Raw genomic sequence first — 20,137 nt, forward strand, 5'->3', positions numbered from 1 at the left:
GAGTGGGAACTCAAGAATTATGAATTGAGAATGTTATTACTATTTGATATATGCATTTGTATTTTGCATTAGGCAACCACCTAAAATCTAAGACATTTTGAATTATGGGTCTAATTCTTCTTTATACACCTTGTAAAACAAAGCGGAGAATCCATCTGGACCCGGGGCTTTATTTAATTTAGCTTTATCTATGGCTGAATTCAATTCTTCCCATGTTGTTTGTCTGTCCAGGTCTGATTTAATATCTTCTGTGAATTTGGTGACCTTCATGTCCGCTAGGTATTGGTCTATTTTTTAATATCTGATTGATTATTTTTATAGAGGTTTCTATAATAATCTTCAAAAAAAAATATTTTTCTTATGTTCGTAATTGTCTCTCCTTTGTGTCTTATCTTTGCTATTAGTGGTCTCTTCCTATGAAATTCATAGAATTTTCTTTTTTATGATAATAATCAACAGAGGAAAAGATTCAAATGAAATAACCTGTCAAGAATAATTAAGTGTAACTTTGAACAAAGAAGAGCTAGAAGAGAAAATAAGAAGAACATGAGATAATGTGAGAAAGAATAAGAAGATACAACCACTAGACTTAAAACTAGATTTGTTAGAATCTTCAATATCTTATGTAATGTGTGTCAATGGAATAGATATGATTTAGTTGTAACAATGATAATTTTGTATAAGAACCCCTCCCGTTCCTACAACCCACACTTTTTGCGTTCTTTCTTTGCGACAAATCAGACATCAGTAAAGGTACAACTAACTAATAATAACTCTTCTATCCCTATATTCTTTTTCATTCCCTTTGGTTTCTTCCCCTCACCTCCCCCCCCCCCCCCACCCATTTCCTTAGTGTGAAATGTTTTAATTTTATTTGGAAATGCTTCATATTTTTTAAATAAAAACAATTTAAAATCTATTAACATGCCTAAAAATGCTATTTGATATGGGTTCAAAGTATTGTCAAGTCAATAAAGGAAATATATTGAATGAACATGACTGGTTTTTAAATATAAATTGAAAATCCAATAGTATCCAGTATTAGATCTTTGAGGGATTTCTGATCAACTCTTGATTTCAACATCCAAGGAATTTGACAGGATATCAGAAATTGTTTTCTCCAATCTACCCCTCTAGTTCAGTTGTTCCCTTCTTCTGTGTTTGTATTCCTGCCTTCTTTCCCTTTTCAACACTGAGATACACCTCCTCTAGAAATTTCCAATGCTACCATGACGTGCAAACATCCAACTGGACTCTCTTCATTTTTCATCTTAGTAAGAGATTTCCCTGAGCCTCTCCCAATATTGCTGCCAATGAATAGCTGATGTTATTGTTGTCATTCTGCCTTTTCTCCAAGTGGTTTCTCAAGATACAGCTAAAAACCTTGATATCATGCATTTTTTTTAAAAAAAAAATGAAATTATTTATGGACTTCAAAGCAGTTCAAAACACACCCATGAAAAAGAACATCTTAGGGCCCTTCCACACAGCCATATAATCCAGAAGATCAAGGCAGATAATCCACAATATTTGCTTTGAAGTGAGTTATCTGAATCCACACTGCCATATAGCGTCATACAGGGAGCATACCACCCCTCTGCTATGTCAGCTCCACTGGCTGCCGATCCAATTCTGAGCACAATTCAAAGTGCTGGTTGTGAGCTACAAAACCCTATACGGTTCCGGCCCGGCGTATCTGTCCGAACGGATCTCACTCTACGTTCCACCTTTGAGTTTAAGATCTTCTGGGGAGGCCCTGCTCTCGGCCCCGCCTCTATCACAAGTGAGATTGGTGAGGACGAGGAGCAGGGCCTTCTCAGTGGTGGCCCCTCACCTATGGAATTCACTCCCCGGGGAAATTAGATCAACGACATCCCTCCTTTCCTTTAGAAAGAAATTAAAAACTTGGATTTGGGACCAGGCGTTTGGGCAATCTGGCAGATAAATAAAGGACTACGACGACGGATAGGAATAGACAATGTGGATTGAAGTACGGACTCTGAGTTGGCGAATGCTGAGCATGAGATTGGTTTATTGATTGTGATATATATTGATTGTGTTAATTGTTTTAATTGTTACAACTGTTTAATTGCTGTTTTTATATGTTTTTGTATTATTGTGTAGGGATCAAATTGTGCCTGTTTGTAAGCCGCCCTGAGTCCCCCCTCCCCCCGGAGGTTGAGAAGGGCGGGGTAGAAGTACACAAAATAAATAAATAAATATAATCCAGTTCAATGTGGATTTTATACAGCTGTGTGGAAGGGCCCTCAGAGAACCAACATAGGACATTATGAAAAGCAGGCTATAAATATTTCATATAAATTCATAATCCATCCCACCAAAGCATAATATCCAAACAGAATAAAGACATCGCATGCAGATCACACTCACTCATTTCTCGCCTCCTGCCCCCATCCATAAGAACCAAAAGTTATAAGAAAGAGCCTCACTATGTTCATGAGGGTGAGGACGTAATTCTGGACGTGCTCCTTTCCATGGAACCGTACAACTGAATCATCCACGGCCAGCAGAACCTCTATGTTGTAATCATCTTTCTTGGCATGGCGCCTCTTTCGATCTGCTTCACCAACCTGCTCTTCAACCAGGTTCAGACTGTTTGGAAGCTGACCCAAGCTGAAACCTGGAACTAGAAAAGTTAAGAACATAGCTTGTTATTCCTATTCAATAGATAGTATTTGCTCTGATGTCTAACAAAGAGGTATTAATTAAATGCTATCCCAACAATCCAAGGTGGCAGCAGCAAAAGTGATGAATGCTTGGAGATACAGTCCCACAATCTGGAGGTTCTGATGGCTTCCACCTCAGCTCTAATATATGTTTTTCAGCATACAGAAAAAAGCAGGGTAAAGCGTGCAAGTTACATTCCAAGTAACATTTGGAACATTTGGAACAGAATTGCTTCGGATGGGGGTGGGGTGGCAACAGGGGTGGCAACTGCAGGGGAGCTCCCAGCAACAAAGTCTGAGAAGCCCCATATACCTTGTCCCTGCTTCCACTATAGTTTAAAGAAGTGGGAAAACTCCTATCTCCACAAAATGTGTGGGCAATCTGTATATGCCTTGTCCCTGCTTCTACTATAGTTACATTATAGCTAATTTATGACACCATAAAAATTTCCAGCAAGCATGCAAAGAATGAGGAAGTATTATTATTATTATTATTATTATTATTAACTTTATTTGTATTATTATTATTAACTTTATTTGTAGCTCGCTAACATCTCCCGCAGGACTCGATACGGCTTACAAAGGCCAAGGCCTCAATAAAAACAACAGCATAACAATACACATAACATTTCATGCAAATCAAAACATTAAGCAATAACAGTAAACAATAAGACAATACACCATAACACGATAAAATTAGGGCCGGGACAAATGTAATGGGTATAGATTAAAAAGTGCTGAGTATGACAGGTGAAAATAGGGTAAGTGCAATGTGCAGACAATCTTAAAGTGCTTCTGGGACATATTGCTGGAGTTTCCTATTCTGGAAAGTACTTCATCAGTGTCACAAATGGATGGTGAAGTGACAGCTCCCCTGGTGGCCAGAATAACCTCATGAAAAAGCTGGAATAGCCTCTGTGTGTCTGTCTGTATATGTTGTGTGTCTATGGCATTGAATGTTTGCCATGTATATGTACATTGTAATCCGCCCTGAGTCCCTTGCGGGGTGAGAAGGGCCGAATATACATACTGTAAACAAATAAATAATCTATCTCAAAGCAAAGATCAATGTATGTACAGAAAAGAAAACCAGAAAAACTAAGGGGGAAATGTGGGGTATACATATAAGAAAATGAAGATACATGTTTTTCCAGTAGGAACAGTTTGTTGTTGTTGTTGTTCATTCGTTCAGTCGTCTCCGACTCTTCGTGACCTCATGGACCAGCCCACGCCAGAGCTCCCTGTCGGCCGTTACCACTCCCAGCTCCCTCAAGGTCAGTCCAGTCACTTCAAGGATGCCATCCATCCATCTTGCCCTTGGTCGGCCCCTCTTCCTTTTGCCTTCCACTTTCCCCAGCATAATTGTCTTCTCTAGGCTTTCCTGTCTCCTCATGATGTGGCCAAAGTACTTCAACTTTGTCTCTAGTACAGTTTAGAGGACATTAAATTCGTATTTTCAGACAAGCAGATGTTAGATAGATGAAGAACGTGAGGAAATGGCCAACACTGGCAGCATCTGGACAGGAACCCTTACAGCACCTTGACAGAAGTTATGTTTGGCACTAAATGTCTCTTTCTGCCCTGAGACTGTGGAAGCAAAACACATTTCCTCTGTGCAAACCCCATCTGGGGTGGATATGGGAGGAAATAAGATGAATCAACGTGGTTTTAAGGCACATGAAACAACAGGAAGACATGATTGTACCTTCATTCCGATGGTCCTTGAATGCTTCTGGTCTGTCTCGTTTGACAGCAGACCTGCGGTAGACCACGTGGGCTCTCCCATTCTTCTCCGTCGCCCATTGTCCTCGCTCCATAGGCTCAATAAAAAATTCACCGTTGTCTGTTCGGATCAGACCTGCCTAGGAAATCAGAGGAAAACATAGTGAAAGAACAATAAGAAAATGTATTATTGTTATAGGAAAGTTCAACACATGGGATACGAGGCTTTTTTCCCCTCCCTCCCATCTCTTGTACACAGCAGAGTATTAATAAGCATCTCTAAATACCAGAGCTTCTGGAGTGGGAGAAAAAGCAGAAACACCATTGATCATCAAGTTCACAGTTTGCATGGCTAGACACCATTAAGAAACTATTTATTCCACCTACTTATTACATAATAGCAATGTTATGACTATCTTCCCAAAATTGCATTTGGGCATCACTTTGCTGCAGTCCATAGTAAACAGACCTAGAGGTTATTGGATCCCTCAATGATCGTCCACTTTTACTTCGTCTCTTGGCTAGAAGCAAGGAACCTTTAGTAATTCACATCAGCGGTATCTTTTGAAGCTCTGCAACAATCCAGACTATTTTTTTAAGAAATATTTTCGTCCCTATTAAATCAACAAACTCTTTGGGAATCTGAAACCAAGCTTGGCCATGTCACCATATTTGGTGCCTCCAGACTATCATACATATCATGTGTTAATGTGTGGAAAAAACAAACTTGTTCATACATAAATTTTTCAGGCTAATGGTTTGTATGGCTGAATTACTGAAGAGTACAAGGGAAGTAAATACTTCCTTTTCATTGCTCTTAGTCTGAATAGGTGGCAATGACATTATTCTCAGCATATCAATTGGGCAGAACAACTATAATTCTTAAACAGTAGTCTGACAGCAGATGTAGAAATCAATATGGCTACAATAATATCCTACTTGAGGCTATAACTTTTAAACTATAATTGGCCCTACACATTTGTGGGTTTGATTTTTGTAAATATGTTCTCCCTAGGAATCCCAAGGTCCTCTGTTGCAACTGGAAGGAGACAATAATAATAATATTTATTATTTATTTATTTACTTTATTTGTATACCGCTCTTCTCAGCCATTAGGCGATTTCGAGCGGTTAACAACAAACAGCGGCAAAAATTCAATGCAAACATCATACAAACCATTTAAAAAACAATTAACACAATAATACACTAAGCAATTAACATCAATAACCATCAATAAACATCAGTAAACAATTCACTAGCGTCTCATAACTAATAATAATAATAATAATAATAATAATAATAATAATAATATATTTTTTAAAAACTTTATTTATACCCCGCCACCATCTCACCAAGGGACTCAGAGCAGCTTACATGAGGTCAAGCCCAACAACAACACGTCAATAAAAACAACAGGGAATAAGCAAAATAAACAATACAATTAATATAACTCATACATGGGTTAAAGCACTGAGCTGCTGAGCTTGTTGATCGAAAGGTCACAGGTTCGATTCCGGGGAGCGGCGTGAGCTTCCGCTGTCAGCCCTAGCTTCTGCCAACCTAGCAGTTCAAAAACATGCAAATGTGAGTAGATCAATAGGTACCGCTTCGGCGGGAAGGTAACGGCGCTCCATGCAGTCATGCTGGCCACATGACCTTGGAGGTGTCTACGGACAACACTGGCTCTTCGGCTTAGAAATGGAGATGAGCACCACACCCCAGAGTCAGACATGACTGGACTTAATGTCAGGGGACTACCTTTACCTTTACCTTTACCTTTACTACATAGACAGTAACACACAAGGATTTAAAAACCTATGGCCGGGCCAGATGTAATAGTTAAAACTTTAAAATAAATGCTGGACATGAACAGAGGGTGTATCTAGTAAGAGGGTTTTAAACGAAATGTAAAGAACAACCCAACGGGTAATTAAAGTGCTTCTCAGGATATTTGCAGGGAATTGTTTCCTTTATTCAGGGAAGGCACACTGAAACAGCCATGCCTCCTTCATTAAGAATTATAGCCCCCAGATGCGACGGCACACTATATAACATAATTACTGGACAGGAAGCATCTCCTTTAGTTTTCAGTTCAATGACTTTGGAAAACTGGATCCAGTATCAGAGAGATGAAACTTTGATTCTGAACCAACAAGGTTTTTTTGTATCGAATTCCACATCTGCTGAATTTCTGATAACACAATTTGTTCCAAAAACAATCAACAGCAGCACATGTTAAATTTAAAAAGAAAAACAATTATATAGTCTAGGGAATTATTGTTTTCTTTTAGAGCAGACTCAGAACTATAGACATGCAAGCAAAGTGTCCCCAAAGGAACCCAAACAGAAGCCTAATCCCATTATTTTCACTTCCCCAACGGGCCTGGCACCAGACGTTTCACATTGCTCCTCTGGAATCTTGTCTGCAACCCTGGAGTTTAGCACCCACTTTGAGCCAAGAGAGATTTGCTTGGCCGAACCTCCTGGCAGTTCCCAGCACAGGAGAGCAATAAGAAATCCTTGCCAAAGCCTACAATCGCTTGGCAGCTATCTGGTAAACTTTGGTCTTAAACATTTTTATTTACAGCAGACATGGTGAATATATGGATGGACTTTAAATCTCTAGGCTACTGTAGATTTTTGTCAATTATGAAAAAGCAAAACAAAAGATTCTGGTGTTTTTCATGGACACAAATATTATCTAAGCCAATTTAAGTGTTCAAACGTAAGGCGATCTTTGGAGTGCACCATTACTGGTAGTGGAGGAGGAGAAGTCAATACCATGTTTGAATGTTCCATACATTAAACAATTGCCTTTTCTCAACAAAGTAAGCACTGGAGGTTTCTAACATTGCTGTTGTTGTTTTATACCAAGCCATTTCCAATTGAACCTATAAGGTGCTGTCTTTAGCCTATAAAACCCCAAACGATTCCGGCCCAGCTTACCTGTCCGAACATATCTCCTCCTATGAACCATCTAGGAACTTAAGATCATCTGAGGAGGCCCTGCTCTCGATCCCGCCTGCCTCGCAAGTGCAATTGGCAGAGACGAAGGACAGGGCCTTCTCAGTGGTGGCCCCCCAGCTATGGAACTCTCTCCCCAGGGATATTAGATCAGCCCCCTCCCTCCTGACTTTCTGAAAAAAAGTAAAGACCTGGCTCTTTGAGCAAGCTTTTGAGAATAGATGACACAGAACTATGAATGATGAACATGGAATGGCCAGACTATGTTACTGGATAACGTTTTTAACAGGATGATACCGATGATTATATGCTTTAACGGTTTTTATATATGTTTTATATTGTAATGTTGATTGTTTTCAATGGGACTTTTATGAATGCCTGACACCGAACTGTGCCAATCTGTAACCCGCCTTGAGTTGCCGTATGGCTGAGAAAGGTGGGCTATAAATATCGCAATTAAATAAATAAATAAATAAGCTCTCATTGGGTTTTCTTGGTAAGATTGATTCAGTGGGGATTTGACTTTGCCTTTGTCTGAGGCCAAGAGAGAATGACTTGTCTGAAGTCACTCAGTGTGTGGTGGTACAGCTGTACCAGAAGCTCCCACTTTATTTGCTTTGTATCAAGTGTTTGCTTGCAGCCCAAGGCTTGGGATTTTGCAGAAGGGTAGCTTCCTGTTAAAGTTTGCAGTTATAGGGTAGGCCACCTGTCCATCATCATTAGGTTCCTTAGTTCCACCCCCTTTTGGGTTTTGAGAAGAGAAGGGAGCCATTTTTAGTCTGTCACACACAAGGAAGCTAGTCTATAGGACGCAGACAGCTCGTCCCGTAGGAAAAGCTTCATTCCTCAAAATCATCCGAGGATAATCCGGGAATCATCCGGGGATCATCCAGGGAAATAGGAACAGAAGAAAAAGATCCCAAAGGCTCTGGCTGAGAGCTCACAGCCTCCCAGCCTCACAGCACCAGAGGGGAAAACAGCCCTGAAGTTCCCACAGGACAGCATTACAGAACCACTGAATTCCAGCTGGAATATCTTCAAGCCTTGGCTGGTAGGTTTACTCTATGTTCAGAAGCAGTTGGGATCAGTAGTAAGACCCAAACCAGTGAGGCCCAGATAACAGACAGCCTGGGAGAGATTATAAAGGGTTCTTCCTCATGCTGAGAAAGTACAGTTAATCCAAGTCAGTGCCAGTCTCTTAAAGGCTAGAATAAGAAAACCTTGAAGTGTTGTTGAAGATTCGTTATTTGTTCCTTAATAAAGACTTTGTTGTACCATTAAAGACTGTAAAGACCATCACTTCAGGAATTCCCTAAGAATCTCTCTTTGTGGCACCCCAGCTTCCCACTGGGTTTAAAGTGTACGTCCTATAGAATAAAAACAATTTGTTCAGACCCAGTGCGCAACAGAACACAGTGGGTTTCCATAGTCAAGTGGGATTTGAAACCTGCTCTCCAGAGACACAGTTCAGTACTGAGTGCCCTACACCACACTGGTTCTCTCTAGCATAGTTATCTCAAATCAAGCTTTCTGGAATAGTTTTCAAAATCCAGAGAGTTCTTTATGTAGAGCAGTGGTTCTTTACCTGTGGGTCCCCAGATGTTTTGGCCTTCAACTCCCAGAAATCCTAACAGCTGGTAAACTGTCTGGCATTTCTGGGAGTTGTAGGCCAAAACACCTGGGGACCCACAAGTTGAGAACCACTGATGTAGAGAAACACACAAACATTGAGACCAGCATCTGTATTCTGAAATAGTGCAGTCACAGGAATACAATGGAACTTGTAGCACCATAAAATCTTTCATGATCTTCAACACAACCACAGACCAGATAGGAGTGTATCCCACCCACCCCCCATAGATACAGCATGCGCATAGGGTTTTAGCGTATATTGTACATGGAGAGGCTGAGGTTCAGAGATAGCAACTTGCCAGAAACCAGCTTATGGGTTTACGTCTGGAAAAATCTTGATTCCCACAACTCCATAATAACTAGTCCACAACAACACAAGTTCATGGAAATATAGAAAAATATGATCAATGGCAGTATTAAATAAATTTGTAGGAGGTATTTTTATATATTTACCTTTGCAGTTAAATAAGAATACACATCCAGACTGGTAGCCAGGGATTCTTCTTCTCATAAAAAAAAAGATCAACGAGGAAGAGGGGTACCATCAAAGAGTCGTGATGGGGCCAAACACAGACTTACCAATTAAAAAAATAAACAGAAAGTTAGTAGAGGTAGCTTCCAAGCCATTGCCTCAAAAAAGCAAAGCCAAATTCTTCTTGCTCACATTTAAAAAGAGATAGTTTTTAAGCAACTGATTTTAAAGTGGATATACCATATATACTCGAGTATAAGCCGACCCGAATATAAGCCGAGGTACCTAATTTTACCACAAAAAAACTGGGAAAACGTATTGACTCGAGTATAAGCCGAGGGTGGGAAATGCAGCAGCTACTGGTAAATTTCAATACAAAAATGGATACCAATAAAATTACATTAATTGAGGCATTAATAGGATAAATGTTTTTGAATATTTACATAAAACTGTAATTTAAGATAAGACTGTCCAACTCTGATTAAATCATTCTTTTAACCTTCTCCAGTGTAAATGTACTTACGTATCCTTCCAATAATAATAAAGAGAGCAAAATAATAATTGTGATAAAAATAATTGAGTAAAATAATGTAAATGTAATAATAATAATAAATAGAATAAAATAATAAATGTAGTCAAAACAGTAATATAGAGAGTAAAATAATAAATGTAATAAAATAATAGAGTAAAATAATGTAAATGTAATAATAGAGTAAGATAATAAATGTAATAAAAATAATACTAATAACAGAGTAAAATAATAAATAATCTTGAATATAAGCCAAAGGGAGCTTTTTCAGCCTAAAAAAAGGACTGAAAAACTAGGCTTATATTCGAGTATATACAGTAAGTGATTTTAATGTTTGTGTATATTTATAGTTTTATGTCCCGGCATTGAATGTTTGCCGTACATATGTTGTGCTCCATCCTGAGTCCCTTGCGAGGTGAGAAGGGCGGAAAATAAATGTTTCAAATAAAATAAAATAAAATAAAATAAAATAAACATTGAAGGCCAAGATCTGACCCAACAGGGTAATTCATAATCCAACGGCATCAGAAATTGGGTTTTCTTCCTCTCCCTTTCCTGTAGAAGCAGCTCTTTTGTGGTGCCAAAAACCCACTCCAAAGGGTTTTCCATCCCTTTGGAACAGTTTTTTAATGGATAACTTCTAGAGGAAGGGTGGAGCAGAAGTATCCAACAGAAGCACACAGTTTTCCATCAAACTGTAGAGACCACTTTACACTGAGTTATGTCAATATCCACCAACACATTAATAGGCAAAGATACATCCATCCCTACACTTTCCCAAGTAACTGGATTATTTCTTTCTAGCAATCCTTAAACCAGCACATACTGAATACAGGCAGTTACAAATGTACAACTTACAAACAACTCCTAGTTAAGAATGTGAGGAAGACAACAGACAGGAAGTGAGAGAAATATAGCCCAAGGGAAATGGTGTCTCCACTTAAGCTTTCTCACCAATCTGTGTTTCCACAACAAGTCATTTTTTTCAAAATCCAATTATCACAAGGATAGAAAGTGAGGTGAAATCTTCTGGACAGGGGCCCAGACAGCAAATCAAACATCACATGGGTTTTAACCCTTCCCTAATCTTATCCAAAGCTTTAAAATGGCAGGAGTTACACTTAAGAAATGTACATGTTCTGATTTACAAACAAATTAAACTTAAGAACAAACCTACAGAGCCCATCTTGTTTGTAACTTAGAGACAGCTTGTACTTGGCTAGGATGTCCACTGAATGGTCTTTCAACAGTTTGCAGCAACTGTTCCATCTGATAGAAAATTTCCCCATCACCTTCATTTTATTTGCAATCTCTTTGGCACTGAAACAAAATTTTAATTTCTTTTTAACGGTATTATCTCCTTCCTATGAATGGCAGAATAAACTACTCAGGTATCTTCCATTGAGATCTAGGGCCCTTCTACACAAGCCCTAAATTGCAGAAGAAACTGGGATAAAAAGAGTGGAGGCTAAATGGTCCAGCTCTCACATCCATAGGTGACGACGGGGAGAGTATCCTTTTTGAAAAAGCAGAAAACCAAGTGGCCCTCACAACAGCCCCTTCGAGTCTTGCCAATGATAACTGGGCACTTAATATTTTGAACACACATACATATTAAAGAATACTAGCTTTATTTGCATATTTTCCAGGCATATGATCAATTGAAAGCATGAAAAAAATAGGTTATGAAATCCAACTGCATGGATTTGGAATAGATGTGGGTAACTTCTGGTTGCATCAGGAATCACTTCTGAGGCTCATCAAGTACTTGGGGGAGGTTTCCCATTGCCTTTTTCTACGGCTACAGGACTGTGACTTGCCCAAAGACATTCCGTGGGTTTCTATGCTTGTCTGATGATTGAAACTCTACCTTGCAGAGTGCTGGTCCAATGCACAAATTACTACACCACACCAGCTCCTTTACCTTTAAATAGACAACTATACTTTTGGGCAAGTTCCCTAATCCCATAAAAGCTCTTCTGCTTATTTGGCGGGAGGGGGGCACAAAACTAGGGCAGGGGAAGCTTAGGGTCATATTCTTTGAATATTCTCTTTTCTTATATCTTGCCAACAATATCATCTTATGCCCTCTTACAATTGATTGTTGATATTAGATTGGGATGGCCCTTACGGCCAACAGTCCAGATGGAGCTCCAAGGCCAGTTGGGAGTGGCAGCACCTTTCGGGACAAGTAGTCAATTTAACTGGAAATTTTTAAGTTGGAAACATTCTTACACACCCCAGAGACAGTACATAAATTGTGTAAAAAAAATGCAAATCCATTAGTAGCAGCAGCAAAGTATCTTCCATTGAGATCTAGGGCCCTTCTACACAGGACCTAAAATGCAGAATAAACTGGGATAAAAGGAGTGGAGGCTAAATGACATTTAAAGGAACATGTGTGCTGATTCGGATTAACAGCTAAAAAACACGTGCTAAAAAGGTGTGCTTAAAACCCGATCGCAACAAAAAATGTTCCTATTTGTCAGAGTTTTATATTGATTAGATCATTTCTAAAGTGAAAAATGGATACGTGATTGTAAGAATCATGTCCAATCATTGTATGACCAGCAACAATCAAGCCATCTGTGGAAGGTGAAGTACTACTAATAGAGGCTAAGTACATTGTATTACTGGGGTTTTTGAAAAAGGTTGAAAAAAAGGCTTGAAGATTGGAGAGAGTTTGAGGCTCAAGGATGGAGCTGGAGTTGCCGGAGTTGTATTATTGCTACAACGTCTGAAAGAGCAAGACTGTGACGTCTTATCTGGAGATAAGGACTTTGTGTTTACAAGCCATCATGTGGAAGTAGCTGAATATTCTAAAGACACTGCTTTATTTGTAAATACCTTCATATAAATTTTTCTTTGCTAAAAGACAGTTTGTTTTTGTTGGGTTTTTCCACCTTAGACGAAGGGCGTAACTTCCGTAGAAGGGGTTGAATGTTTGGAACCCCAGATTTATTTATTTCGCGCATTTCTACCCCGCCCTTCTCAACCCCCGAGGGGGGACTCAGGGCGGCTTACAAAAGGCACAATTCGATGCCAACAACAACAATAAGATAAAACATGTATCAATAGCAATTATAAAACAATTAAAACAAACAAGTTATATATCACAATCAATAAAACCAATCTAATGTTCAACGTTCACCAGCTCAGAATCCGTAAATTCATTCCACATTGTCAAATCCTATCAATTCTAGTTGTCATTGACCTTTGTCTATCTGCCAGATTACCCAAAGTCCTGGTCCCATATCCATGTTTTTAGTTTCCTTCTGAAAGAGAGGAGGGATGTCGATGATCTGATTTCCCCGGGAAGTGAATTCCATAGGCGAGGGGCCACCACTGAGAAGGCCCTGCTCCTCGTCCCCACCAATCTCACTTGTGAAAGAGGTGGGGCCAAGAGCAGCGCCCCCCCCCCCCAGAAGATCTTAAACTCCGAGGTGGGATATAGAAGGAGATGCGTTCGGACAGGTTCGCTGGGCCGGGGTCTTATAGGGTTTTGTAGGTCAAAACCAGCACTTTGAATTGTGCTCGGAACTGGATCAGCAGCCAGTGGAGCTGACATAACAGAGGGGTGGTATGTTCCCTTTATGACGCTCCGGTGAGTAATCTGGCCGCTGCCCGCTGGACTAATTGAAGTTTCCGAACAGTCTTCAAAGGCAACCCCACGTAGAGTGCATTTCAGTAATCTATTCGGGATGTAACAAGAGCGTGGACCACTGTGGCCAGATCTGACTTCCCAAGGTACGGGCGCAACTGGCGCACAAGTTTTAATTGTGCAAAAGCTCTCCCGGCCACCACTGAGACCTGGGGTTCCAGGCTCAGCGATGAGTCCAGGATCACTCCCAAGCTATGTCTTCAGTGGGAGTGTAACCCCGTCTAACACAGGCTGTAACCCTATGCCCTGTTCAGCCTTACGACTGACCAATAGGACCTCTGTCTTGTCTGGATTCAATTTCAATTTGTTAGCTCTCATCCAGTACGACACAGCAGCCAAGCACCGGTTCAAGGTTTGGACAGCCTCCTTGGTGACAGGTGAGAAGGAGTGACAGATTTGGACATCATCTGCGTAGAGATAACACCTCATTCCGAAACTCTGGATGATCTCCTCCAGTGGCTTCATGTAGATGTTAAACAACATCGGGGACAGAACTGAGTCCTGTGGGACTCCACACAACAATGGTTGTGGGGCCGAACAGGTGTCACCCAGTAACACCTTCTGGGACCGTCCCTCAAGAAAGGACCGGAGCCACTGCAGAGCAGTACCCCCAAGTCCCATATCTGTGAGACGTCCCAGAAGGATACTGTGGTCGATGGTATCAAAGGCCGCTGAGAGGTCCAGCAGAACTAACAGGGACACACTCCCCCTGTCCAGTTCCCGGCGAAGATCATCTACCAAGGTGACCAAGGCTGTCTCAGTTCAATGTCCCGGCCTAAAACTAGACTGTGCCGGATCTAGATAATCAGTGCCTACCAGAAATCCCTGAAATTGTGTTGCCACCACACGTTCCATAATTTTGCCCAAGTAGGGGAGGTTGGAAACTGGCCGATAGTTGTCTAATTGAGTGGGGTCCAGTGATGGTTTTTTCAACAGCGGTTTTAAGATAGCTTGTTTTAAGCTCGCTGGAAACTTTCCCTCCTGTAAGGAGGCATTAACCACCACCTTCACCCACTCAGCCAAGCCCCCTCTGGCTTCTTTTATCAACAAGGATGGACAGGGGTCCATCCTGGCTGATAATATTCACATGACTATATATCCCTTCAGTCAAGGAAAATACATGACTTTGTTCCTATGCCCTGGTGTGGACTGCTCCAGCGCATGTGAAATTTTTAAATCCCAAAACAACTGATCAGGGCTGTAAACAAATGGAGCCATGGACACATAGTTTGCTAAATGGAAGCACAACTACAATGAAAACTCTCTGCAACTATTACTTTGTTATTATGTTTATAAAATTAAACAGGGCTTAAATTTACAGTAGGGTGAGGGGAGATAAGAAATCTGCTTGTGTGTACATTTAGATATTTGCATCAGCACATTTCAGGAGCACTGTCGGTCTCGGTAAATGGTCCTCTGCTGTCATAGAATCATAGAATAATAGAGTTGGAAGAGACCACATGGGCCATCTAGTCCAATCCCCGCCATCCTGACACCTTCATTTATAGTGGATTTTAGAAATCTGCAAGATGGAAGGGTAGAAATTTACTTAATTGACTCTCCAAAATTAAGAGAATGCTACTGTAACATGGTCATACGGCTCAGAAAACTCACAACAACCAATTATTGTTTAATGTATTGTCGAAGACTTTCATGGCCGGAATCACTGGGTTGTTGTAGGTTTTTTCAGGCTGTATGGCCATGGTCTAGAGGCATTCTCTCCTGACGTTTTGCCTGCATCTATGGCAAGCATCCTCAGAGTCACTAACTCTGAGGATGCTTGCCATAGATGCAGGCGAAACGTCAGGAGAGAATGCCTCTAGACTATGGCCATACAGCCCGAAAAAACCTACAACAACCCAATTATTGTTTGTTTAAAGCTGGAAAGGACAGTGCAAGATTCTTTCCTGAAAACCTTTCCCAATCCACTTTCAAATCCTGACCTTCAACAATGCCTTCTGAGCTAATTCCTCTAACAGTTCTGGCCATGACATCCATTTGATTTGGCAAAAGCTTTAGTGTTATGGTTACTGGCCTGTTCTTAGCAGGAAAACAGCCAACACTAGGAAAATGTGCCAAGATGAGGCAGCATTTCTGTGATGTCTATAAACCAGCAGCAACTTAGAACACAAAGGGCTGCAGTTCTACAAGACAGCGCACAATTTCCATACAAAAAATCCCAAGGTCAATCTTTGCCATCTCCAGGGATGTCTGGGAAATATTCCAGTCTGAAACACAGATTAATTGCTGCAGAAAAGTCCAGTTCAAATCAACCAGGGGCCTTACTGGATATAAGACAGATGCATACATTTTACCTTTTGAAATGTGGCTGCAGTTCTGAAAATATAACAAGAATGTTTTCTAACACTTCAATTCAAGTTAAAACTATAGCAAAACAATGACTCCTGGCCATTCCCAAACCTGCTAACAAACTTGTTCAGGCAATAACCAACAGCTGGCACAGCTATGGCTGTGGTGCTGTTTTTCAAATTAATAACATGGTTTCGGTCTCCAGTTCTATAGGAATTAGAACATCTAATTTCCTAAACCACTTTGGAGGATTTGGTCCCATGTGTATAATTACATGGTTGAGAAGAAGGAACAAAAAACGTTAGTGTCTGCATGTGAAAGGGGGTCTGGAAGTATTTCTTCCTAAATATCCTACAATTATGTGTGGTTTTACCTGATGTCTGTCTTCAGAAAGAAACCACAGGGAAGAGAGAAGTTACTATTATTATTACATTACAAGGGTTGAATGAAAAGTAATGCCTCCGCCTTCGTAACTCCTCAACAGATGGCAGTACTAGTATGCGGCAGGTGCTGGCTTGTTCAGTAGACTCTCCTCTAGACTTCCATTTTGGCAGGAAGCCTTAGCATTGAACAGTTGTGTTGTTAAAGTGCGAAGTATGGAACCCTGCGCAGACGGTCGGTCAATGTGACTTAAGCAACATGCAGTCATTGAATTCTTGACAGCAGAAGGTGTCACCCCAAAGGAGATGCATCAGAGAATGCAAGCTGTTTATGGTGATTGTGTTGATGTGAGTACTGTGCATCATTGGGCAAGTAAGCTTAAAGATGTTGAGGTGGGAACATCTGACTTGAGTGACAAACAAAGAGTTGGACGTCCTGTGACAGCAACCACCAAGTTTCACAAGCAAAAGGTTGACAGATTGACTCAGGACAATCGTCATATCACTCAAAGAGAAATTTCAAGCATAATTGGCATTTCACAAGAATGTGTGGATCACATTATTGCTTTGCTTGGCTATTGGAAGATCTGACGCAATGGGTTGCGGAACCAGAGTGTCGACGTCTTCCATGACGTCTTCAGAAAACTTGTACAGAAATGGCAGAAATGTATCCATTTGTTTGCATAAACGTATCCAATTGTTTGGTGATTATGTGTGAAAGTGAATAGTGGTAGTTAAAGAGCACATTCTAAGGATTATTTCTGTGTTTGATTTATTAAAATATTCCCATCCAAATCCAAGTAACAAAGGTGGAGGCATTACTTTTCATTCAACCCTTGTACTTTATGCTTTTTCGTAATTTGTATCATTTTTCTCAGTAGTGGAACCAAAGGCACCTTACAAATGATGAAAAGCAAAACAAATAAAAAAAATCAGTAAATATGCATGAATATTCATACCACGCAAATATGTTCCCAGTGGCCAATACTAGGGCTTGTCTATACCAATCTCATCTACACTGTCGGCCCCACTTTAAGCAAAGTCAGAATTTACTCGAAACTCCAGAGTATCCTGGGGCTTGGCATCCCTCTGGACAATTGGTTTGGGTCAATTTGGGTCCAATCCTTCGTACAGACAGACATCATCCTGATCCACACAGGAGAATGGGATAGTTCATCCCCATGTCACCACCATCATCACTTCCTGCCAAGCTTTATGAAAATGCCATTGTGCTTTTGTCTGGATTTGTAACCTGGACAACCTTGGTGTTTGTACGGAAACCCCATTCAGACATCAGCAGAAATGGCATGCAACAGCCAGGCACTCTCAATGAAGCTTTATAGCTGGCGGAGAGCAACGACCCAGAGGAAGGGGTAGCAGGCCAGTGGGGCTGATACAGCCTTGGCCTGTATGGATACTGGCTTCAGAATCAGCACATACATGCTCAATCAGGAATTACTCTAGACCAGATTTACACCAGAATAACCTGCCCAGTGTAGATGCAGCCTCAGTTAACAAACAGCTCCTCTTGCCAACTAGCTTCTGAGTATTTTCAAAGGCAGCCCCATGTAGACTGCATTGCTGTAATCCATCCAGAATGTAACCAAAACATATGCCACTGTAGCCAGGTCAAATATCTCCAGCAACAGACACAACTGGCACACTAGCTTCAACAATGCAAATGCACCCCAGATCATCACCTGAGTCTCCAAGATTCAAGCTTAAGTCCAAATCCTGAATCTTGTGTTCAGGGGGAATGTATGCCCATCTGCTACAGGAGAATTCATTCTTTACAGATCTTTCAATTGATCAAGAATGGCTTAAATTCAGTATGTCCAACCTCATCATCTTCATTACAGACACCAAGCACAGAAACGGTTTCTTTGGAATTAGGTGGAAATGACAAATGTTTTAAGCAATATGGCAAGCAAAACAACATGCTAAATCTTTAAAAGATCTCTGTGTATGTGTGTTAAAGGGAGGGGGGAGGTAGGGAGAGAGCGAAAAGGAGGGAGACTGGGGAGACTACACAATAGACATGGTTAGGTCCAGTCAGAATCTTTGTAATTTGGAATAAATTCAGAAAAATTACCTTTTTGAAGCGATTTTGAACTTTTTTTAGGAAACCAAAAGTCCCTTTGCCCTTCCAAAGCTACTCTCACCATTTTTCTTCCAACTCAGGAAGTGAGTCAGAAATTATTCTGATCCCTGCCCTTGTCTCAAGCCAGAGAAGCCAGTTTTAAACCGGGAAAGGCTGAATTTCCTCCCTTTGCTTTCCCTGCTTCTGCCTTAAGCAAGAGAAGACATTTTTAAACCGGGGAAGGCTAAATTTCCTCCCTTTGCTTTCCCTGCTTCTGCCTTAAGCCAGAGAAGCCAGTTTTAAACCAGGAAAGGAAGGAATTTCCTCCCTTTGCTTTCCCCACTTCTGGCTCAAGCCAGAGAAGCCAGTTTTAAACCGGAGAAGGAAGGTATTTCTTCCGCTTGCTTTTCTCCGCTCCTGGAGTAAAACAACTACTTTCAAAGTAAAGACCACCCAATGAAACAGGAAATAACACTTTCAAAGAATTAAAGAAAGGATTCAGAAGTCTAGGAAGTTTTGAAAAGTTTTGAACATTTTTTTCTGTGAAAATCGGAATTGACTTTAGAATCGAACCACCAGTGCACCCTGCACCCAAAACAAGTTTTGAACCTTTTTTTGGCTGAAACAAGCCTACTACACAAGAAGATGTATTTGTATCTTGTTGCCTCACTGCCTAGACAGCAAGTTCCTAAATATATTTTGAAACTACCGTTCTATATGATGTGAAATAGAAACAATAGCTCATGGTGATTGATCAAAAAAGTGGCAGACGAATAGAGCATTAACTCTCATGAAGCTCTAATGAAACTCCCCTAAAGATTAATGTGATGGATTTCTTTAATCCAGCAAATTCCCCTGGTGATATTTTTGATGGATTTCCCACACCAACAATTGTAACTATTTATAGAGAATGGTGGTTAACAGCGGATAAAACTCCTGAGATCAAGAGATCCAATACACAAAATCCCACATGTTTTGAACATCGTTTAAAAGGTTTCTACCTCTCATTATTCTTGTAGGAAAGAATTTTATGATCTCATTACAAAGAAGAAAAGAACAGGAAATGCACTTCTATCATAGTCCTTAGATGTTTGTGCTCAATAAATTTAGCCAACCCATTAAAATTCTTGAATTATGTCAGGGAGACCGTATTTCTTGAATTGTTGCACTTGTAAAACTTCATAAAATAACACTTTGTAAAGCAATATTGGACATCTCCTCTCCTGCTGGCAGACACTGTAACAAGAGTACCTAATATCCAAGCGTAATTCAAGCACAGCTAAGTGATTCCCTGGTTTACTAACAGATGTACAGACTTCCACTCTTTTCTTGTTAATAGTTAACATGTTTCTGAAATCGTAGCAGTTCAATCAATAGAAGATGAGAGACAATCTGACAGACTTCAGGAAATATGATAGCTCCACCAGTGAAGTCTCAAATTCTTCTACTGTGGAAATGTACTGCATGAAGTGTGTTACATTACAAAGTTTTAGCAGTTAATTTTTTAAATACGAAAATGTGCATCCAGGAAAAGAAGGTTTATAATTAACGAAAGATCTATATAGTTATTTAATATTTCTAGGAAATTCCACAGTACAGTACAATCCCTGTATTCACAGAACACATATTATGTAGTTTCACTAATAATAATTTCAGTTATTCACTTAGGGCTTCCTAATGAGATGAATAACCAAGGCATT

At 40.3% G+C, this 20,137-nt stretch overlaps 1 protein-coding gene across 2 annotated transcripts in view; it reads right to left on the reverse strand.

The window, feature by feature from the left end:
* Window positions 1-20,137, reverse strand: part of ADAMTS14 (ADAM metallopeptidase with thrombospondin type 1 motif 14) — a 129,296-nt gene that overhangs the window by 92,849 nt on the left and 16,310 nt on the right. For both annotated transcript variants that reach the window (XM_067465694.1, XM_067465693.1), the window contains exons 3-4: window positions 4,393-4,549; window positions 2,451-2,647 (exon numbers count right to left, since the gene is read on the reverse strand). In XM_067465694.1, coding sequence (XP_067321795.1) covers window positions 2,451-2,647; window positions 4,393-4,549 — 354 coding nt within the window. The remainder of the gene's footprint in view (window positions 1-2,450; window positions 2,648-4,392; window positions 4,550-20,137) is intronic.

The sequence above is a fragment of the Anolis sagrei genome, chromosome 3 (genome assembly GCF_037176765.1).
Source record: "Anolis sagrei isolate rAnoSag1 chromosome 3, rAnoSag1.mat, whole genome shotgun sequence".
Lineage (NCBI taxonomy): Eukaryota > Metazoa > Chordata > Lepidosauria > Squamata > Dactyloidae > Anolis > Anolis sagrei.